The 23,887-nt window shown below is 42.2% G+C and overlaps 1 protein-coding gene across 1 annotated transcript in view; it reads left to right on the plus strand.

Annotated features, from left to right (window-relative positions):
* Positions 1 to 23,887, plus strand: part of efcab6 (EF-hand calcium binding domain 6) — a 47,272-nt gene that overhangs the window by 20,761 nt on the left and 2,624 nt on the right. Inside the window, exons 14-28 of the mRNA XM_055650216.1 lie at positions 485 to 610; positions 1,686 to 1,857; positions 2,989 to 3,103; positions 5,711 to 5,841; positions 6,525 to 6,760; positions 9,917 to 10,013; positions 10,456 to 10,574; positions 11,527 to 11,754; positions 12,489 to 12,644; positions 14,809 to 14,989; positions 16,809 to 17,000; positions 19,552 to 19,776; positions 20,934 to 21,134; positions 21,761 to 21,929; positions 22,668 to 22,852. Of these exons, the coding sequence (XP_055506191.1) occupies positions 485 to 610; positions 1,686 to 1,857; positions 2,989 to 3,103; positions 5,711 to 5,841; positions 6,525 to 6,760; positions 9,917 to 10,013; positions 10,456 to 10,574; positions 11,527 to 11,754; positions 12,489 to 12,644; positions 14,809 to 14,989; positions 16,809 to 17,000; positions 19,552 to 19,776; positions 20,934 to 21,134; positions 21,761 to 21,929; positions 22,668 to 22,852 (2,533 nt within the window). The remainder of the gene's footprint in view (positions 1 to 484; positions 611 to 1,685; positions 1,858 to 2,988; positions 3,104 to 5,710; positions 5,842 to 6,524; positions 6,761 to 9,916; positions 10,014 to 10,455; positions 10,575 to 11,526; positions 11,755 to 12,488; positions 12,645 to 14,808; positions 14,990 to 16,808; positions 17,001 to 19,551; positions 19,777 to 20,933; positions 21,135 to 21,760; positions 21,930 to 22,667; positions 22,853 to 23,887) is intronic.

Here is a 23,887-nt window from a genome sequence, read left to right on the forward strand (position 1 = left end):
TTTAGTTTAGTTTAAATATACATTGCGGAAACAGGCCCTTCGGCCCATTGAAACCGCACCGACCAGCAATCCCCACACATTAACACTGTCCTACACGCACTAGGGACAATTTTTACATTTAAATCAAGCCAATTAACCTACGTACGTCTTTGGAGTGTGGGAGGAAACCAAAGATCTCGGAGAAAACCTGCGGTCATGGGGAGAACGTAAAACTCCGTACAGACAAGCGCCCGTAGTCGGGATCAAACCGTCTCTGGCGCTGCAAGGCAGCAACACTACCGCTGCGCCACTGTGCCGCCCAGAATCCAATAAAACCTCTTTGATCAGTGATATCAAAATGTACTTTTTATTTATTACCGTAGCTATGTCACATAACTTTAGGCACTGCTGGTGTGATATCATTAGTTTGTTTGACAATATTCTTTCTAAGATTGATTCAGTGGTATCTTTATAACCATCAAAATAAAAGGTTTTAATCTTTCAGACTGTGCAAGCAAAGGACCAACAACGTAAACATTTCTTATCAGCAGTTTCTGGATAATCTTGGGTTGACCGACATGCCAAAAATCACCACCACTGAGGTACCTGCACTCAATCAACAGCAAAAGAGGCAAGGTCACTTCTCCACTGACTCCAAAAGCATATTTGAACAATTTGTTTATTATTTAAGGTGTCAAAATCTTTGGTGCAAAATGAATAGAGTCATAGAGTGATACAGCGTGGAAACAGGCCCTTCAGCCCAACTCTGATTCCTATTTAATCTTTTCTCCTTCACCTTGAACCTATGTCCTCTGGTCCTCAATTCCCCTACTCTGGGTAAGAGATTCTGTGCATCTACCCAATTTATTCCTCACATGGGATATTGGGGAGTGAAATGTCTGTTCGAGGGGGGATAGAAAAAAAGCTTTTCTGATGTTATAATTAGAACCTTTAATGTCCAGAGTGGGATATCCAGTTGAAGTGGTCTGGAGTAGAAACTTATACACGCCATGCTGAAAGTTTGTTGGGATGTCTGTTGTTACTATCCGAGGTTTAAAATTGAAATCCGCCACACACGATAAACTTATGATTGTGTAAATTGAGTGGAAAGCATTAAATCATTTTTGACATCAATGTGTTTATGGGCGGCACAGTGGTGCAGCGGCAGAGTTGCTGCCTTACTGCACCAGAAACCTGGGCTCAATCCTAACTACGGGTGCTGGCTGTACAAGGTTTCTACATTCTCCCTGTGACCAGGTGGGTTTTCTTTGGGTGCTCTGGTTTCCTACCACACACCAAAGATGTACAGGTTTGTAGGTTAATTGGGTTTGGTAAAACAAAAAGTAAATTGTCCCTAGTTAGACTGAAGAAGGGTCCCGACTCAAAACGTCACCCATTCAGTAGATATTTTTAAGGCAGAGATAGATTCTTGATTAGTACAGGTGTCCGCGGGTTACGGGGAGAAGGCAGGAGAATGTGGTTAGGAGGGAAAGATGGATCAGCCATGATTGAATGTGTCGAATGGAAAGAATTGATGGGCCGAATGGCCTAATTCTACCATCACATGACCTTTTTTCTCCAGCGATGCTGCCTGTCCCACTGAGTTACTTGAGCATTTTATGTCCAACTTCACTATGTACTTTAATGTGGTTCTATAACTAAGTTATTGTCATGAATAGCTCTGACAATTGATGTTTACATTTCAGGCTTATAAAGAAAGAGAATGAAGATGGCGTATTGGGCAAGTTAATGCCTTTGAATGATGTGAAATCAGAGCTCTGGTTACGCATTATCTACTGTGACAGCAACATCCGGAAAAGTTTCCTCACCCATAAGAACCAATGTAGTGGCAAAATCAACAAGGAAGGATTCAAAAAGGTGAGAATGTTTTTGCTTGCTTATCAAGTATAATGAATCAGAATTCATTTTGGTTACTTTAGAGTTTACAGCTTGAGTCCACGCCGGCCTTCGATCACTACTTCACACATGCTCTGTGTTATCCCATTCCCACAAACATCAACTCACTACGCACAAGGGGCAATTTTACAGAAGCCAATTAGCCTACAAACCTGACGTGGGAGGAAACTGGAGCACCCCAGAGGAAACCCACATGGTCCCCGGGGGAAAGTGTAATCTACACACACTGTGACGGCACCTGAGGTTTGGATCGGACCTGGGTCTCTGGCGCTGTGAGGCAGCAGCTCTACCACCTGCACCAATGGGCCAAATAGGGCAATACTGAATGAGGCAAAATGATGAAATTAAATGGAGCAGCTCAAGTTTAAATTGCATGTTGGTCACAATGATAATTGTGGATGGAAGTTTCCAGATCATCATTGTTTTTTCTACCAGCCTTTTCATTTCTGTGTTTGTACTTTTATTCACACATAACAGGACATTAATAGACTACAACCTAGAATGGGAAAGTTGGCATGATGAGGAAAATTTGGACAGGCTGGGTTTGTAAGCACTGAGACTTACTAGATTGAAAAGGGGCCACGTTTGAATCATAAAAGATCTTGAGAGAACATGAATGGGTGGCGTTTCAGGTCGCGACCCTTCTTCAGACTGATCCTAAAGGGTCCCGAGCTGAAACGTCAACCATCCATGTTCTTCAGTGAGGCTGCCCGACCCGCTGAGTTACTCCAGCACTTTGTGTCCTTCTTTAGTAGACCAGCATCCTTGTTACCCCAAGCATCACTACTGCTCTTGGAGAGCTACTCCTGCCATTGTGGGTGAAATGGCAGCCTTTGCAAAATATTTTTTTTTATTCAGGGTCAGGCTGCAGACCAAGGATTCAAGCTCCTTTATTCACAAGACTCATTGCATATGATGCACAGAAGGAAGTTCGTCTCCTGAGCCACTTAAAAAATTCCCTCGGATCCAATGTGCAGCTCAGTGTTAGCTTGCTTTTCCATATGTATTAGAATTTCTATTCAAATATCTTATTATTTGAGATAATATTATCTAATTTACAACATATCGTTGAGTCATTTGTATCTTTCTTAGGTGCTGCTAGATTGCGGCATAACCATGGATGAACTCCAGTTTAATGTTCTAGCCAATGTACTGGGATTCAAGAATCAAGACTTAAACTTCTATGACTTCTCTGAACGTTTCAAAGGTAACCAAAATATTACTAATTCGTTGGGAGATTATTACTGTTAAAAGTATGTTTGTTGAAGTGAGAACTTGGATTACATGAACGCACATGGACCTGCACAGTCTGATGTCGGGAAATTAATGCTTGATTAGTATGGGTGTCAGTGGTTATGGGGAGAAGGCAGGAGAATGGGGGTGACATAGATCAGCCATGATTGAATGGCGGAGTAGACTTGATGGGCCAAATGGCCTAATTCGGCACCTACCACTTATGAACTTATGAAATTTAAATCATCTTGAGTATAGAAGCTGGGATGTAATGTTAAAATTGTACAAGGCATTGGTGAGACCAAATCTGGAGTATGGTGTACAATTTTGGTCGCCCAATAATAGGAAGGATGTCAACAAAATAGAGTACAGAGGAGATTTACTAGAATGTTGCCTGGGTTTCAGCAACTAAGTTACAGAGATAGGTTGAATAAGTTAGGTCTTTATTCTCTGGAGCGCAGAAGGTTAAGGGGGGACCTGATAGAGGTCTTTAAAATGATGAGAGGGATAGACAGAGTTGATGTGGACAAGCTTTTCCCTTTGCGAATAGGGAAGATTCAAACAAGAGGACATGACTTCAGAATTAAGGGACAGAAGTTTAGGGGTAATATGAGGGGGAACTTCTTTACGCAGAGAGTGGTAGCGGTGTGGAATGAGCTCCCAGTGGAAGTGGTGGAGGCAGGTTCATTGGTATCATTTAAAAATAAATTGGATAGGCATATGGATGAGAAGGGAATGGAGGGTTATGGTATGAGTGCAGGCAGGTGGGACTAAGGGGAAAAAAATTTGTTCGGCATGGACTTGTAGGGCCGAGATGGCTTGTTTCCGTGCTGTAATTGTTATATGGTTATATGGTTATATGGTCATGTTATTGTTATCACTATTATCTTCTCAGAACTTTTCTTTGTTTTTTCTTGGTGCACACTACATTCTGTCCATTTCACTTTATTGTCTGTTATCTCTGGCAATTAAATCAAAGGTAACCTACAAATATAGTATTGACTGATCATTCTTGATGACCCTTAGTGATAGTCTTTTTTTTCCTGGTTTACTGATGCTGTTACTTCTCTGCAGTGCTCCTCTTTTTAAGTGCAGTAGGGTTGATGAAAGGTGGCTTTCTTTTAATGGAAGCAAGTGCAGATGGCCGTGATGGACAACTTAGGGAAAGTCTGCGGTCGGTGGATTCAGCGGGCAGCCGCATAATCTTATGTTACCAGAGAGCATTTTGAGGAAGCTGGAGGCACCTCTCGGATTCCGGTGGTAGAAGGAACAATTCTGATCTCTGGCGGAGTCGGCACTCCCCAGCCGCACAGTCCCACTGGTCCATCGGTTGTGACCCTGATTGCCTCGTGCCTGCCTCTGGCTCCAGACTCGAATCCATCCAGGCGATCTGTGCCTGAGTTGCAGTAATATGCTCCTGGATGTCGATTCCATGCTTTTGCAGAGCAGCAGGCTCCTCTTCAGTGGCAGCATCTTTGGTTGGAGTGGCCGAGAGTCATTACGCCTTTGAAGATTGCCAATGGTCTTTGCGTGTTCCTCCAAAGAAATTGAAACGTCTGAAGGGTCTGAGGAAGGGACCTGACCCGAAACATCACCCATCCTTTTTCTCCAGAGATGCTGCCAATTACTGAGTTACTCCAGCATTTTGAGTCTATCATAGAGATGTCGCCTTAGTGACTGAGGCTCCTTGGGCACCTGTTTTATTTACCCCTTTAATAGCTAGCCAAGGACGGTGGTTTGAGATATGCCCAAGAGCAGCTTATCTGTTTATTTTTCAGTGCTGGCTCTCAGAAAAAGGAAGAGGAAAATCTTGAACTGGAAGAAGGGAGAAATAGGGATTACCAGGTAGAGAAGATGTTTCCTTTTTGATAGAGCAGGTTCCAAATGTGGGGGCACTGTAAGGGGTAGGGCGTTCGGGACTTAAATGAAGAGAAAAATATAAGACACAACCCACTGAAGTAACTCAGCGGGTCAGGCAACATCTCTGGAGATCATGGACCCTTCTTCAAAATGATTGTGGAAGAGAGCTGGAAGCTGGAAATGAAAGCTGGAAGAGAGATGGAGACAAGACAAAGTTCGGCATGATAGGTGGAGATAAAAACACACAAAGTGCTGGAATAACTAAGCTGATTAGGTAGCATTCCTGGCGAACATGCATAGGTGACGTATCAGGTCGGGACCATTCTTCTGAGGAAAACAATGATGGATTAATTGGTGGCCATCGAAGGAATAAAAAATGTAGAGATTATTTTGTAAAATGATGCGGAGCTGGAATTTCAACTAGAATCTTGATAATAATAATAATAATAATAATAATAATAATAATAATAATAATAATAATAATAATAATCTCTTTTATTGTCATTGCACATCAGTGCAACGAGATTTGGTATGCAGCTTCCAAACAATGTAAAAAACTAAAAAAATAAATAAACTGTACGATGTGACCATCTGAGGGAGACAGTCCAGGTAAATGGTGATAAATGGTGAGCAGCCTCAAAGGCTGGATTACATATTCCTGCACCTATTTCTCACAAGAAGCACAACATTTAAATTTGACATTTATTCATCTGGGTTACAGATTACAAATCTGCAAATTCAGCTATTCCAATAAAACACTGTCCCGGTGAAGGACCTGACTGGAAATTGAAACGCCCGATTGCTGATGATTGTTTCCACATCATCTTGGAAAAAGTGAAGCATTCATCATTGGTAAGGCAATCTCTAGCAACTCTGAGCAAATGTTCGTGCTGGGAGAATATGTCGCAGTCATATACAGTAGCATTGAAATAGGTCCTTTGGACCAACTGGTCCATGCCAGCCAAGCTGCCCCATCCGACCCAGTCCCATTTGATGATGATGATGATGATAGGTAGACGAAAATGCTGGAGGAACTCAGCAGGTGAGGCAGCATCTATGGAGAGAAGGAATAGGCGACGTTTCGGGTCGAGGCCCTTCTTCAGACTGATGTCGGGTGGAGGGGGGAGGAGGAAACCCTTTATTTTTCCCACCCATTCGGCCCATCAAGTCTACTCCACCATTTTGCCCATCAAGTCTACTCCGCCATTCAATCATGGCTAATCTATCTATCTTTCCCTCTCAAAACCATTCTCCTGCATCTACCCGATCTATTCCTCTCATGATTTTGTACACCTCTGAGATCACCCCTCATACTCCTGCGCACCCGGGAATAGAGTCCCAGCCTGTTCAACCTCTCCCCATAGCTCAGACCTTCTAGCCCTGACAACATCCTCGTCATCTGCAGACACACTGGAAGTTTTCCTGACTTCCCTCATCCTGCGGGAGTAGTAAACCTGATGTGCTTTCTGTTGTAATTAAACTCCAGATTATCGATTATTAATTTAATTACCGACTGAATCTTTCTTCTTTGCAAGGATCTCCGTTCTTTGTTTGATCAACTGGACCGTAACCGTGATGGATTAATTACAATGTACGACTTCCGTACGCTGCTTGACAACTGCCCACTTACAGTTATGGTTTCGGAGTATCATCGGTTTTTGGAGATGTTGGGACTTCAACCTGATTCAAGACTAACCTATTTGGAATTCCTTAGGATAATCAGGGTCATTGAGACCAAGCTGGGTCTCTTCTGGAATAAAGCAGCTTACAGGTCAGTGCATTCCTTTGATTTTTAAAACTTGTTTTTTTTAGTTACATCCATTACAATATATTGATTCAATACTGTTCTGTGTACCAGCTCGTTTCAAAGTGAAAACATCATCTATGAATATAAATAGAATGAAAAAAGTTCTTAAAATATACAAATCTGTGACCAAAAACTAAAAATGTTGGTTTGACAAATGTCAGTGTGAAGCAGGGCAAAGTCTTCATAGGTTCTAGGAACAGAATTAGGCAATTCGACCTATCGTGTACTCCACCATTCAATCATGGCTGATCTATCTATCTTTACCTCTCAAAACCATTCTCCTGCTTTCTCCCAAAACCCCCGACACTCCAGTACTAATCAAGAATCTATCAATCTATGGTAGTAAGATTAGTGTGGATTATTTTCTCAATGGGGAGAAAATCCCGAAATTGGAGGTGCAAAGGGACTTGGGAGTGCTGGTGCAGTATTCACAAAAAGTTCATCTGCAAGTAAATAAGTAGTAAAGAAAGCAAACTCAATGCTAACATTTATTTCAACAGGCTTATATACATAAACAGGGATGTAATGTTGAGGCTTTATAATGCACTGATACGGCTGTATTTGGAATATTCTGAGCAATTTTAGGTCCCATATGTGAGGAAGGATGTGTTGGCTCTGGAGAGGGTCCAGAGGAGGCTTTCAAAAATTATCCCAGGAATGAGTAGGTTAATCTATGATGAGCGTCTGTCGGCAATGGGCCTGTACTCATGGAGTTTAGAAGAATGAGGCGGGACCTCATTGAAACATACAGAATAGTGAAAGGCTTGAATAGAGTGGATGTGGAGAGGATGTTTCCACTTCTGGAGAGTCTAGGACTAGAGGTCGTACCCTCAGAATTAAAGGACGTTCTTTTAGGAAGGAGATGAGAAATTGTGAATCGGTGGAAGTCTTTGCCACACATGGCTGTGGAGGCCGTCAGTGGATATTTTTAAGGCAGAGATAGATAGATTCTTGAATAGTGCGAGTGTCAGAGGTTATGGAGAGAAGGCAGGGGAATGGGGTTAGGAGGGAGAGATAGATCACCCATGATTGAATGGCAGAGGCGACTTGATGGACCGAATGTCCTAATTCTACTATCACTTATGACATTACGATCTCTACGTAAAAATATCCATTGACGGCCCTTCTGTGGCAATGAATTCCCCAGGTTCACCACCCTCTGACAAAGGAAATTCCTCCTTATCTCCTTCCTAAAGGCACTTCTTTTTATTCTGAGGCTAGGACCTCTGGTCCTAGACTCTCCCACTAGTGGAAACATCCACTCTATCCAGGCCTTTCATCAGGGCTGCGCTAATAAACTGAACAATTTAAAAAGAAATGCTAGAGACTGAAAATATATAACATCATCTTAAGGAGACAATAGGAAAAGATGTGAAGAATTTAAAGATAAAACCAGCAAGAAGAACGTTGATCGGGATGAGGGACGAGTAGGTAAACGAGCAAGATATGCTTTCCTTGTCTTTTTTCCAATTCTTCCCATACTCTGCCTTAGATACTTCCTCATTTTTTAATTTCTTTATCCCTATCAAAGTGATCATTGACAAAATGATCTGATCATTTAAGAGTGGTTTTGCAGTTTTCTTCTTCAGTTTCCTTCAGGTCTAATCTATGCCCTCTACAAATATATGAATGAAGAATGGAACTGTTTTCCATTTGACTATTGTTTCTGAATAGTTTTCTTCATCATTTTTCTTTGAAGCATCGTTATACATAATATACACTATATAAATCCATGTTATTGAGTTTAGTTTAGCGATACAGCATGAAAACAGGCCCTTCAGTCCACTGAGTCTGTGTCGATCCACATACTAGTTCTATCTTACACATTGGGGACTACAAACCTGCACGCCTTTGGAATGTGAGAGGAAGCCAGAGAAAACCCGCGCAGGTCACGGGGAGAACGTCCAAACTTCGTACAGACAGCACCGTAGTCAGGATTGAACTCGGGACTCTGGCACTGCAAGGCAGCAACTCTTCCGCTGTGCCACTGTGTTGCCGTGACAGAGTAGTTCTGGTGTGAGAGGTTGTTGCTGATCTCCATGCGTGATCTTTTGTCTTCCATCCTCCTCTCCTTCCTCATCCGCGATAATCATGAGAAAGCCACCCTTGCTTTTGCTCCTCCTGTCCTGACAACACTTTTTTCTTTAACTAATTCCCGAGATGTCAGGACTTTCATATGAAGAAAGACTGGATAGATTCGGCTTGTACTAGTTAGAATTTAGAAGATTGAGGGGGGATCTTATAATAATAATATATTTTATTGTCATTGCACGTCAGTGCAATGAGATTTAGTATGCAGCTCCAACCGATGAAAAAGAAAAGTAAAATAAATAAATAAGCTGTGTGTCGTGACCATCCGAGGGAGACAGTCCAGGGGGGGTGGGGGGCACTCAGCAGGGCCGGTTCAGAGCCGCTATAGCCCTTGGAATAAAGCTGTTTCTGAGTCTGGAGGTTCGGGCGTAAAAGGCCTTGTAACGTCTGCTGGAGGGAAGTAGTTCAAACAGTGTGTTACAGGGGTGTGATGAGTCTTTACGGATGCTGACGGCCTTCCTGAGGCACCATGTTTGGTAGATGCCCTCCAAGGCTGGTAGCTCTGTCCCAATGATCCTCTGCTCTCTGTGGATGACGCGCTGAATCTTACAAAATTCTTAAGGGGTTGGACAGGCTAGATACAGGAAGATTGTTCCCGATGTTGGGGAAGTCCAGAACAAGGGGTCACAGTTTAAGGATAAGAGGGAAATCTTTTAGGACCGAGATGAGAAAAACATTTTTCACACAGAGAGTGGTGAATCTGTGGAATTCTCTGCCACAGAAGGTAGTTGAGGTCAGTTCATTAGCTATATTTAAGAGGGAGTTAGATGTGGCCCTTGTGGCTAAAGGGATCAGGGGGTATGGAGAGAAGGCAGGTACGGGATACTGAGTTGGATGATCAGCCACGATCATATTGAATGGCGGTGCAGGCTCGAAGGGCTGAATGGCCAACTCCTGCACCTAATTTCTATGTTTCTATGTTTCTATTCAGTATGTCAGTTCGAACTTGGGGGGGTGGGGAATTTTTCTTGTGCATGTGATCGAGAAAGCAAGTGTGTTTTTCGAAGGATCACTTTCATTTATTCACAGCTCGAGAGATGATCCAGATAACACTTTCCAGCTGTGCGAACAGGCCCATGACTACCTAGCTCACAAAGCCAAGACAAAGTGGCACGAGATGATCAAGGTGAGAATAAAATTCAGAAGCAAAAAGATGCTCCAATGATTTCTTTCGGCTCGTTGTTTTCTATCTGTAATTGGTTAGGAGATTATAACTTCCTGATCTCACATTTTATTACATTCTTCACTGTTATCTCTGTTTCACAAAGTTATGATCTTGAAACTTTCTCAATGATAAATTATATTGGTTTTAATAACGTGGCCAAAATCCTCTGTTTTGAGCCCAAACAGCAAATTCCATTATTTAAACAATATTTTTGATTGTTCAATCTCCTGCTCAAACTTTTTAAATAATGCTGGATATTAATTCATGAGGCCGGGCAGTGTGTTAAATGTAATTAGAATATAATGTTTTCAAAACTTTGCAATTAAGAATATTCTTCGGCACACGTGATGCAGTTCGGGTAATGGAGCTGGATATGGATTTAACAGCGTGTTATTTTATCCAGGGCTTTCATCGGATTGATTCTGAAGGTAACCTCATTGTGCACAAGAAGGACGTAAGGGATCTCTTATGCCGGCCCTGTTGGCCAATTTCACCCAAGCAATTTGAAACATTTTGGTCCTGGTAATAACATTTCATTCGTCTTCATTGTCACCTCTTGTCTTCTGAAATGGAACCTTGGTAACTGGAGTTGTATCTTGAAGAAATGGTCTTTCATTGTGTCTAAGCTGAAGGGAGTGGATGCTTAAAAGTTATTCAACTATAAGAGAATTGCAATGTAGCCCAGATTGTCCCTCACGTGACATCCATGTCCACTTGCTTAGCTGTGTATGATGTTATAAGGAGAAAGGACGTTGATCATTTTCTTGTTCCCACTACCAATCCGTCTCCTCTCCCCTTATCATAGATTATGATATCAATTTAAATGCTGGACAAAGATTAACCTGGAGCCCAGAGGTGCTCCAGACTTTCCTGAGCTTGCTAATATTATTTCCCGCCTTGCAACTAATTAATCTTAAACCATATTTGGGTCACAGAATTCAGATTTTGGGCCCCATGTATGTTTGTACCTGCAACTGTCTTGTCTTTGTGCACTGGAATCCCCATTTTATAACTTATTTTCTCACCTGTTCTCCATCTCACGCTATCATGTTTGGGGAAGGTTATATATGCCCCTGTCCCACTTAGGAAACCCGAACGGAAACCTCTGGAGACTTTGAGCCCCACCCAAGGTTTCCGTGCGTTTCCCGTAGGTTGCAGGTGGTTGCCGGAGGTTGCAGGTAGTGGAAGCAGGTAGGGAGACTGACAAAAACCTCCGGGAACCTCCGGGAACCGCACGGAAACCTTGGGCGGGACGCAAAGTCTCCAGAAGTTTCCGTTCAGGTTTCCTAAGTGGGACTGGGGCATAACTGTGTGTCGTACATTGAAGCGGTGACCAAACATCAAAGCATACTACATTGAACGAGAGAACAGTTGGCATATCTGGGGAGGGGGGTGAGAAACACTCTTTCTGTTTCTTTTTCTCCCATAGACTTATTTTAATTTCTTTTTGCATGTTTTTTTTTGTTCCCTGCAGGTATGACCCAGATAATAAAGGGTATATGACTTACTTTGAGTTCCTCCAGAAGCTGCGGAGTAGGTTTGGATCACACTTTCAGATAGACAAAAAACAAGTTGCTCCAGAGACCAAAATCAACTCGATGGACGAGTCCAATGAACAACATCCGGTCCACACGGACAGCCCGCAAAAACAGAAAGTTCAGACAGGCAGATTTGATATTCATGAGTTAAAAAAACAGCTCAAGTAAGTGGAATTTTTCAAATTAAAGAAGTTACAATGAGTTACAAAGGAAACTCACTTGCATGTGGTATGTCAGTCTACTTGGGTTGAATAACACCTATCATTGCCACTATGGACAAAACAACCTCCAAGATTGTGCAGATAAGTGAACAGGCTTTAAAGCAAAAAGGAACGAAAATGTTGCTGGAGTTGGAAATCTAAAATGAAATCAGGAAATGCTGGAAACAGCAAGTTAAGTGATAGACCAAAAAATTGTAGCAGTCTACAGATAAGGAGACCGCCCATTTAGGATCGAGATGGGAAAGAAATATTTTCTCAGAAAATTGAAAATCTTTTACATCCTGCATCTCAGAAAGCTGTAGATAAACAATTGTTGAGGTAATTATTAGATTTTAGATCACTATCAAATGATATATAGTTCAAAAGGAAAATTGGATGAGAAGCACGAGGATATGGCTGTGAACTTAGCTCCCAGGCTCAAGACTAGGTGGATACTTTGGTTTCTGCTTCAAAGGTTGTTAACCTCATGGGGTGCAAATGGGCTTGTTCAATTAATGGTGGTACATTTCCTTACTTTATCATGAATGGATCATAACATATTGGTACTTTTATTTCAGTACTATTTAACTAACAATGGCAACATGTTATTAACTGTGTATTATACTGACAAAATTAATAATGATGGAGCCTGATTGTGATATATTAACCCAATTTTTCTTTTCTGTTTTATCTCCTAGAGCTAAGTTCAGGGATCACCACAAAGGCTTCATTGAGATCTTTTCTAAACTTGACAAATGTAATGATGGCTGCATTACGATAAGTGATTTTCAGAGTGTGCTGAAGGACCACAACTACCAACTGGGACAAGATCAGCTTAGGCACCTCCTAGTCAGGTATCAGTCCTAAGAATCTGATGCAACTCTTGCATATGGTAGATAGAGTTATAGAGCATGGAAACAGGCTCTTCGACCCAACTTGCCCAACTACATTGGTCCCACCTCCTGCCGTTTGCCCCATATCCCTCCAAATCTGTCCTATCCATGTACCTGTCCAACTGTTTCTTAAACATTGGGATAGTCCCTGCCTTCACTACCTCCTCTGGCAGCTTGTTCCATACACCCACCACACTTTGTGTGAAAAAGTTACCCCTCAGATTCCTATTAAATCTTTTCCCCTTCATCTTAAACCTATGTCCTCTGGTCCTCGATTGACCTACTCTGGGCAAGATCAAGTGCATCTACCCAGATGCAACTTGCATCAACCCAGATTCATCTGTCTCTTCCTCTCATGATTCATACACCTCTATGAGATCACCCTTTTAGATCTTTATCAGATTGCTGTTTGTGAATTAGGTGAACCTATCTGGAGAGCCAGTCTTCACAGAAGAGGTTTCATTGTAGGAAGCCACAATGGTGCAGCTGGTAGTGCTGCCTCACAGCGCCAGAGACCCAGGTTTGATCCTGTGCTCTCGGGTGCTGACAGTGTGGAGTGTGATTCTCACACATGGAGAATGTGTGTCCGTGAGTTTGCTCATTCTCCCCGTCACCCTGTGGGTTTTCCCCTGAAGCTCCATTTTCTGCACCTGTCCCAAAGACTTGCAGGCATGGAGGTTAATTGACCCTCTGTAGATTGCCCCTAGGTAGTGAATGAGAAAGTGGGATAACATGGAACTAGTGTGAACGGTTAATTGATGGCCAGAGTGGACACGGTGGGCCGAGGGGCTTGTTTCTATGCTTCTAAAAAAGGTTAGTGTGAAGTTGGAACCAGTTGCCTGGTGGTCACTTTATAATAGAAACATAGAAATTAGATGCAGGAGTAGGCCATTCGGCCCTTCGAGCCTGCACCGCCATTTAATATGATCATGGCTGATCATCCAACTCAGTATCCCGTACCTGCCTTCTCTCCATACCCTCTGATCCCCCCGGCCACAAGGGCCACATCTAACTCCCTCTTAAATATAGCCTATGAACTGGCCTCAACTACCCTCTGTGGCAGAGAGTTCCAGAGATTCACCACTCTCTGTGTGAAAAAAGTTCTCCTCATCTCGGTTTTAAAGGATTTCCCCCTTATCCTTAAGCTGTGACCCCTTGTCCTGGACTTCCCCAACATCGGGAACAATCTTCCTGCATCTAGCCTGAACCCCTTAAGAATTTTGTAAGTTTCTATAAGATCCCCTCTCAATCTCCTAAACTCTAGAGAGTATAAACCAAGTCTATCCAGTCTTTCTTCATAAGACAGTCCTGACATCCCAGGAATCAGTCTGGTGAACCTTCTCTGCACTCCCTCTATGGCAATAATGTCCTTCCTCAGATTTGGAGACCAAAACTGCACGCAATACTCCAGGTGTGGTCTCACCAAGACCCTATACAACTGCAGTAGAACCTCCCTGCTCCTATACTCAAATCCTCTTGCTATGAAAGCCAACATGCCATTCGCTTTCTTTACTGCCTGCTGCACCTGCATGCCTACCTTCAATGACTGGTGTACCATGACACCCAGGTCTCGCTGCATCTCCCCCTTTCCCAATCGGCCACCCAATAATCAACTAATAGCTTTTGATATTGGAACCCACAGTGTGGAATGGTGATGTGAAATAAAGAATATTATCAACAAAATTGAATTGAATTGAATACTTTATTGTCACATGTGAGATCCTTTGCTTGCATGTCAAGGTATGCAAATAGTCAGCAATAAAGGGCGGTGACAAAGTTACAAATCCCCCCCCCCCCCCGCCTACGCCAGACGGCTTTGGAGCGGTGAAACCAACGCGGTCACGAGGAGACTATACAAACTCCATACAGCCAACACCCGTAGTCAGGATCGATCCCAGGTCTCTTGTGGTGTAAGGCAGCAACTCTACCGCAGCACCACCATTCTGCCTCTGATATATTGAAGTTGAAGTCAATTAAAAAAATATATACTTATCAAAAGTTATAAACATTTTTTTGAAATCTATATTTATGAACTCTTGTGCTGAATTACCACTGAACTTGTTTTAAAATTGCCCTTTCTCCTCCCTGCCACCCCATCCTCCACATTTCCATCACCCTGACTCAGGTTGGAAATCCCCTTGCACAACAGCAAGTTTTCATATCCTCATTTCTTGCGAGCCATTGAGGGTGTTGAAGACAAGACAAAGCACGTCATTCCACGTGAAAACTCTGATGTCCCTTCTCCAGAGAAAGCGATCGCCAAACTAAAGGGAATGGTGGTCAAATCCTATGGGGCATTGTTTAAGGTGAGTGTCTTTGTTAAATATTAGCATCGTTGGTCAACGTTACAGCTGTATTGTAAATAAGGTATAGTTCAGGTGGTCCTAACCATGTACATGAACATCAATTGCTGACCAAAACACATTGCTGGCCCAAATTGTTACTTCCTACAGTAGCTATCCTCATGAATTGAGTTGCATAAATAATTAACAATGTTAGTGTAGATAGGAATTGCAGATGCTGGTTTGTACTGAAGATGAACACACAAAGTGTTTCAAGAGAGAGCTAGATAGGGCTCTTAAAGATAGCGGTGTCAGGGGATATGGGGTGAAGGCAGGAACGGGGAACTGATTGGGTATGATCAGCCGTGATCACATTGAATGGCGGTGCTGGCTCGAAGGGCCGAATGGCCTACTACCTCACCTGTTGTCGATTGTCTAAAGTGCTGGAGTAACTCAGCGGATCAGGCAGCATCTTTGGAGAAAAAGGATGTGTGATGTTTCAGATCGGGCACCTTCTTCAGACTGAACCATTTCGAAATGATTAACATATCATTACAAAGCATAAATGTTGTCTACACCCATTAATTAAAACATAGCTGTTAATTAAAATGCACAAAAACAATTACTATCACTATTCAGTGTGGGTTGCTGACTCCCTACAAATGGTATGCATCTAACCTCCAGTGTGTACTCAACTTACATGCAGTATTATAATTACTTGATCATTTCCCTTTGTTTTTTCTTCTGTAGAGAAACAGCAAACTCCACACCTCTCACCTCCCTAGTTTTCTAGATGACTAGAAGCTTGAACAAGTTGTCAAGCTGGAAAGGTCACAGAGAAGATTTATGAGGATGTTGGCAGAACTAGAGGGTCTGAGCTATAGGCAGAGGCTTAATAGGCTGGGACTCTATTCCTTGGAGCGCTGGAGGATGAGGGGTGATCTTATAGAGGTGTCTATAAAATCATGAGAGGAATAGATTGGGTAGATGTACAGAGTCTCTTGCCCAGAGTATGGGAATTGAGGACCAGAGGACATAGGTTTAAGGTAAAGGGGAAAGATTTAATAGGAATCTGAGGTGTAATTTTTTCACACAAAGGGTGGTGGGTGTATGGAACAAGCTGCCAGAGAGGGTAGTTGAGGCAGGTATTATCCAAACATTTAAGAAACAGCTAGACAGGCACATTGATAGGACAGGTTTGGAGGGATATGGAAAAAAAGCAGGCAGGTGGCGCTCATGTAGCTGGGACATGTTGGCCGGTGTGGGCAAGTTGGGCCAAAGGGCCTGTTTCCACGCTGTATCAGTCTATGACTCTATGGGAGGTGAGAGGCAGCCACACATACTTGATTCTTCCGGTCTCTACAAAATTTCACACACACGCACTCTAAACTAAATCGTTGGTATTGTAAGAATCTACTAATCTCCATAATATAATCAACAGAACTATGAAAGCATATGCTGCTGAGACAGGTTATTCTAATCATAGTTCTTCCTGTACCTTGCTAAAAACTAAATTACCTGCTCCAAATCCTGTATTTTAATAAATGGCAATTTCAATATGGACCCCTTCACTTTTCATAAGGGTTAGGAGCAGAATTAGGCCATTCAACCCATCAGGTCTATACCGCCATTCAATCATGGCTGATCTATCTCTCGCTCCTAATCCCATTCTCCTGCCATCTCCCCATAACCCCTGACACACGTATTTGACCATATGCAAGAAATCCCATTGACGAAGAAGCCTTCAAAATGGTGTAGCCAAGATTTGAAGACAGTTTTGTGGTTTATGAATATTTTGGGTGCGGCGTTAATCTTTGATCTTTTTGGTGTTTTGTTTCTTCAGGGCTTCAAATCGTTTGATAAAAATGGAAGTGGAAAGATCAACACCTTGGCCTTCCGCCAGGTGCTCAATAACATATGCTTCAGAATGACAGACCGGGAGTTCAACTACCTCCTCAGCAAATTGAAATCAAACACTGACCACATGGTGGACTGGCTTGACTTCCTGCAGACCTGCACCGTATACAACTACAAGGTCAGCATTATTAGCCTCAGACAGACACAAAAGGATGGAGTAACTCAGCGGGTCAAGCAGCATCTCTGGAAAAAAGGAATAGGTGACGTTTCGGGTCGAGCCCTTCTTCAGACTGAGAGCCAGGGGAGAGATATAAATGGCACTTAGGAGAAATAAATGGAAGATAGTGAAGAGGAGGTATCCTTGCCCCTGTTAACTGATGCTATAATTCGTTATGGGGATTGGAGTCACCATTGAGGACTCCTTGAACTACTTGGGTGGCATGGTGGTGTAGCGGTAGAGTTGCTGCCTTACAGCGCTAGCAGTGCCAGAGACCCGGGTCGATCCCGACTACGGGTGCTGCCTGTACGGAGTTTGCACGTTCTCCCCGTGACTGCGGGGGCTTTCTCCGAGATCTATGTTTCTATGTTTCTATCTTCGGTTTCTTCCCACATTCCAAAGACGTACAGGTTTGTAGGTTATTTGGCTTGGTATGAATGTAAATTGTCCCTGGACTGTGTAAGATAATGTTAGTGTGCGGGGATCACTGGTCGATGCGGACTCGATGGGCCGAATGGCCTGTTCCCATGCTGTATCTCTAAATTAAACTAAAGTGCTTAACCAAGAATACCAAGCCCAAAGCCAAAGTAGTATCTAAACTGATTATACAAACTTATGCTAAGGGCAACAACAAACTTTATATGCAATAATCATGTAGCTGCAAGTATATCATTGGGATTATCAAGTGGGCACCTCCCTTCACTGATGTTTCATTGAGTTAGGCCCATGACACCTGGGGAAGACTCGTTAATTCTGGTGTCCCAGAAGAACCCACCTCAATACCTGCTCTCGCCACCTATGCTACTAGTATCTACCAGGCCTAACACGCCGAGTTCCTCCAGCACTTTTTTGTAAGCCTGCACCTGCAGTTCTTCACTTCTGCCGAGTACGCATTTGAGATAAACAATGGTAGAATGTTTTAAATCCTGACCAGATTCCAGCACATCACATTCCAGAATGCACACTCTAACTGATTTCTTTATTCATCCAATTTAATTGCCGTAGAGCTGTTATAGAGCATTAAATATGAGAAAAATAACAGCTTTACTTTTGTGTATTTGCGTGGATGAGTGAAGTCTTCTCTCTACTTTTATAAAATACATCAATATCCTCTTCCACAAGATATCACAATGGTGAGTATGTGTTTTTATTCTAAAGTGATTCTTTGCAACAGGGCATACAGGCAACTGAACCATCAACCAGAGAGCAGTGCTGAACTACCTCTCTGGTGACCCTCGGACTATCCTTGATCGGACTTTGCTGGCTTTACCTTCCACTAAATGTAATTCCCTTATGTATCTGTACACTGTAAATGGCTCGATTGGAATCATGTATTGTCTTTCCGCTGACTGGATAGCACGCAACAAAAGCCTTTCACTGTACCTCAGTACACTTGACAATAAACTAAACTGAAACTGAATTGAATTGAAAAACATACAAAAACATTACCGCCACTATTGGCAAACTGGTCTCACATCTTGCCCTGGATTCCAGTTGCATCTTGGTTTTAGGGGTTGTGCTGTTATGTTGTCCTTAATGTTGCCTTTACAATACTGACAATACTATTGAGGAGCACCATTGCTACAGCATCTATTTTTACATTTTTCTGGTGTAGCCTGGAATGTTTTCAATTTAGAATCAATCAGAATCAGAATCAGATTTTATTCGCCAAGTATGTTTTGCAACATACGAGGAATTTCACTGGCCAGGTCAGTATATTGAAGGTTTAAAATTTTTTTTTAAAGCTGAGATGTGCAGCATGGAAACGGGCTCTTTGGCCCAACTTGTCCATGTCAACCAAGTTGTCTACCTAAACTAGTTCCACTGAGCTGCGTTTGGCCCAAAGCCTTCTGAAACGTTTCTATCCATGTACCTATCCTAATGTCAGGAACATGCAGAAGTTTAGTTTAGTTTTTAACTTGGAGATACAGCGCGGAAACAGGCCCCTTGGCCGCACCAACACCAACCAGCAATCCACCCGCACACACACACACACACACTAGGGACAAGTGACAATTATACCAAGCCAATTAGACTATAAATCTGTACATCTTTGGAATGTGGGAGGAAACCTGAGCACCCGGAGAAAACCTACGCAGGTCACGGGAGAACGTAAAAAGTCCATACCGAAAGCACCCATAGTCAGGATCGAACCTGGGTCTCTGGTGCTGTCAGGCAGCAACTCTACTGCTATGCTACCGTGCCACTCCTTTAAGTGTTCTTGTCCTTCACTAAATGAACAACTAGCTGGGCCAAACTTAGCCCAGCTGTTGTTTTTTCTCTCGTTTATTATAGATGAGGTCTGGCGTTCTGTCCATTTTTCTAGTGGCTCCAATGTCTAAATCAACTGTAAAATTGCCATCAGGTTGAAACCAAGCTTGCACATGTGCAGCATTTGTCATCCACCCTTGATGACTGTGGACGTGGTAGTAAACCACCTCCTTGCACAGCTGTAGTCCACTTGTGTTGTCTGTGGTATAGTTATTAACAAAATGTAATTTTGTAATTTCAGGCTGCAGAAGTACCAGACAGAGAGAATCATACGGCTAGACCAAAATTATCGTCGCAGTTATCAATGGCCGATATTATGTCCCATATTCGGGAGGTTGTCAACAAATGTCTCTATGTTGTTACTCAAGAGTTTGAAGACACTGACTATGCAAATATAAAAGTTATTTCCAAAAAGAACTTCAAAGAAATATTTTCCAAGCACTTCATGAGTCTTTCAGATGAGCAGGTACGTTCTGTGGAAATTAAAATTATAATTCCTTGCTATGGATTTTTGAATTGAACAATTTAAATAAAATAATATCAAGAGTTGCTATATTTGAATAACGATTTGCATTAATCATAAGTTCATGAGTGACAGGAGCAGAATAAGGCCATTCAGCCCATCAGGTCGACGCCACCATTCTATCATGGCTGATCTATCTTTCCCTCTCAACCACATTCTACAGCCTTCTCCCCATAACCCCTGACACCTGCACTAATCAAAAATCGGGAAATCGCTGCCTTAAAATATCCATTGATTTGGCCTCCAAAGAATTCCACAGATTCGCCACCCTCTGACAAAATAAATTCCTCCTTATCACCTTTCTAAAGGTACGTCCTTTTATTCGGAGGTTCTGGCCACCCTCTCACTAAATAACTTAAAATGAAGAGGATCAAAAGGTTTCTTCCCCTTCTTGGCTTTTGATTGCTATACTGTTAATTTAATTAGTGAAATATGAGATGGCTTTTTAACTCCGATGGTTGATCATTTCTTCCCAGGCAAAGAGTATTCAACCGTTGCATTGCACTGCAGACTGAGATCCCTGCATTGAATAGGGGGGCACTTAGATAACAATGAGACAGACCCAGAAAGAGTAGAAAATGATCATATTGGACTTACTTGAGAGCTCAGTCTCCACAACTCAGGTGACTGAACTTTTCTTTGTATGTCCAGCCCCATTAGTTAAAAAAAAGAACTGTACAGTGATCTCTAAGTGAAACTACACAGAAACTCACAATCCTGAGTGATGAATGGAGAATTGGAAAAATATTAACACAGACCTATCTCCTCAAAAATTGTATCGCAGTGTCAACCATCATTTGGCAATTATAGTTTGGGGAAATGTTGTTTTTCAGAATTATGGGAATTAATACTTTATGGCTAAACTGAAGGCTGAATACAAGTTTCTTTAGCCATTAATAAGAAAAGTCAAAAGGTATGGAAATGGTATTGTTTGCACTTATTTGCACATTTAACATCATGTCAGCTTGTGAACAGAGTTAAACGTTGATTAATATCAAACTTCCACATCTCCAAATACACATTGGATTTAATGAGGTGGGGAAAAACAAAGTTGAATATAATTTGAGTGTCTTGTTGTTCGATTGTCACCCTACCTGCAGTTTGAAAACCTGTGGAACCATTTGCCAGTCAACGATTATGGCAATCTCGAATACCACAAGTTTCTGAAGCAATTCAGTGGACAGGAGACCCTGGAGGTAAAGACGAGCCGAGCAGCTTCTCCGACAAAGCCGCCAAGTGCGAGCAGGTCTTCCAGTACACAGAGCTGCAAAACGCCAGTATCTGCCGAGAGTAATGAAAAGGTACGGACAATTCTGTTGAATCCCTTCTTCCAAAAAAGTAGGTTAACCTATGATGAGTGTTTGTCGGCACTGGGCCTGTACTCGCTGGAGTTTGGAAGAATGAGGGGGGGTGGGGGGGGGGGACCTTTCATTCAAACGTACAGAACAGTGAAAGGGCTTGGATAGAGTGGATGTGGAGAGGATGTTTCCACTTGTGGCAGAGTCTAGGACTAGAGGTCATAGCCTCAATATTAAAGGACGTTATTTTAAGGACCTAAAATGTGTGCCCTAAAATGCTTTGGCATAGCTTTTATTTGCCGTGACGGAGTTGTTTTTAAAAAGGCTTCATAACACGGCGGCACAGTGGCGCAGCGGTAGAGCAGTACACTACACGTGCTGTCTGTATGGAGTTTGTACCTTCTCCCGTGACCTGAATGGGTTTCTCCGAGATCTTCATATTCTTCCCACACTCCAAAGACGTACAGATTTGTTGGGTAACTGGCTTGGTATAAATTAAAACATTGTCCCTAGTGTGTATAGGGTTGTGTTAATGTGCGGGGATCGCTGGTCGATGCGGTCTCGGCCTAAACACATTGAGAGAGCCTCCCCATTACCGAGCATTGATCTTTTTCTTTGTGTTTTTGCAGTCGATCGAGTTGTCACAGCGATTGGCCTCTGCAACGTCTTCCGTGAACTGTGAGGCAATTGAGCAGAAGCTGAAGAAGGATATCAAGAAATACTGGAAGGAGATACAAAAAGAATGCAGAGAAAAAGACACTGAGAAACAAGGTGAAATTGATGCTGGTGATTTTCATGGTAGGTCATTCTCTTTTTCAAAAAAAAATTCCTTCAATAATCGGAATAATAAAACTTAATTTGTTTGTTCCACTTCAAATGAAAGACACAGTTAATGTAGTAACAATGATCTGCTGATGCTGCTTAATATTTAAAAGGACACACAATTTTGGAATAATTCTTAGTCCTTGCTGTCTCCTCCCCTTCCTATCTCTCCCTCAGCCCTCGGGCTCCTCCTCCTTCTTTTTTTTCCTTTCTTCTCCCCGCCCCCCCCTCCAGCCCCCATTAGTCTGAAGGTTTCGGGGGTGGGGAAGGGGGTGTAGGCGGGGTGGGATGGAGGGTGTGAAATCCTTCATAACTTTTGTACTATTTCACCAATCGGAACAAAACTTAATTGATTTGCATCTGAGTAAGGTGGCAAAAAATCGTAGCGCTATCGGGGATCGTATTTGCACAAATCTAACTACAAAGCAGACAGGAAGTGGTCAAGATGAGTTTTAGTAATGTATATATATATTTTTCTATAATATTTAATATATATATATTATTTAATATATATATATATATGTGAGTGTATGAAAATGAAAGAAAAATTAGATAATTTTGTGTTTTAATTAAGTTAACAACAGTTGAAATTTGTTGTTATTTAACTTGATGTTGATTAATTTTATATACTGTGTATGTGTGTGTGTGTGTGTGTGTGTGTATATATATATATATATGTATATATATATATGTCTTCAAATTTCTATCTTCCAGCTATATTGAAGAAATACTGCATGTCTGTTAAACCAGAGGAGTTCCAGCAGCTGGTAAAGAAGTATGAAAATAAGAACACTGGATACTTCACATACAATGAATTTCTTCAGCAACTTGTTTTGTCAATGGGGCAACTGGAAACGAACCCACTGCAGAGAATGAGGATCCCATATCCAAAGGTGCCGGTATGTACAATGAGGGGTGCAGCTGTATAAGATTTGAGTTAGCAAGAAATTGCAGCGAATTGTGGACGCAGCCCAGACCATCACGCAAACCATTGATTCCATCTATACCTCACGCTGCCTCGGCGAGGCCAGCAGCATAATCAAGGACCAGTCGCACCCTGGCCACCCCCTCTTCTCCCCTCTCCAATCGGGCAAAAGATACAGAAGTATGAAAACGCACACCTCCAGATTCAGGGACAGTTTCTTCCCAGCTGTTATCAGGCAACTGAATCATCCCACCAAAGAACCAAAGAACAGTCCTGAACTACTATCTACCTCTTTAGTGACCCTCGGACTATCCTTGATCAGACTTTGGATAGGAAGCATTTAGAGGGAAATGAGAGCAGAGTAAATGGGCATTTTGGCCAGCGTGTTGGAGCAAAGGGCCTGTTTCTGTGCTCCAAACTTTTTTTTAAACGCTGCAATTCTAAAGAAAACATAATAGTGATTGAACACATTTTCGTGCACGATGCACTTTCCGCCACCTACAAATGCAAAAGTTATTTTTTCCTCCTCAAAGCTCACTGACATCAGCCAAAGACTAGGTCTGGTGCCTCCGACTGGCTTGTGGTGTGTGGCTTCATGAAGGGAACTTTGAGAGCCCAATATTTTTGTCCAATTAATTGTTAGATGCAAATGCAAACCGAGGAACATAATTCCATACTAGAGGGAGCTTCCATAATGTGATAATTAGAAGCTTGTATCCTTACCAGAGAACCATTGGCACTTGTCTTTCTGGTTTGAATTAAAATAAAATAATGTTTTTCTAAAAACAAACTAATGAATTTTGACCAAGTAGTCATGTTACATTGGCCAGGCTCACTTGATACCCTTTTTTAAAAATCAATTTACAAGACCTTTCTACATTTCTTTCCCTTGGAGCCATCTGCAACCAAAACAATGTTTTAAATGCAAGGTTTATTGTTGGTAAAAAAACTGTTGCTTGTCAAGGCAAGGAATGAAGCAAACAACACAAAGCTAGAACAATTTGTGTTT

The sequence above is a fragment of the Leucoraja erinacea genome, chromosome 19 (assembly GCF_028641065.1).
Source record: "Leucoraja erinacea ecotype New England chromosome 19, Leri_hhj_1, whole genome shotgun sequence".
Taxonomy (NCBI): Eukaryota; Metazoa; Chordata; class Chondrichthyes; order Rajiformes; family Rajidae; genus Leucoraja; species Leucoraja erinaceus.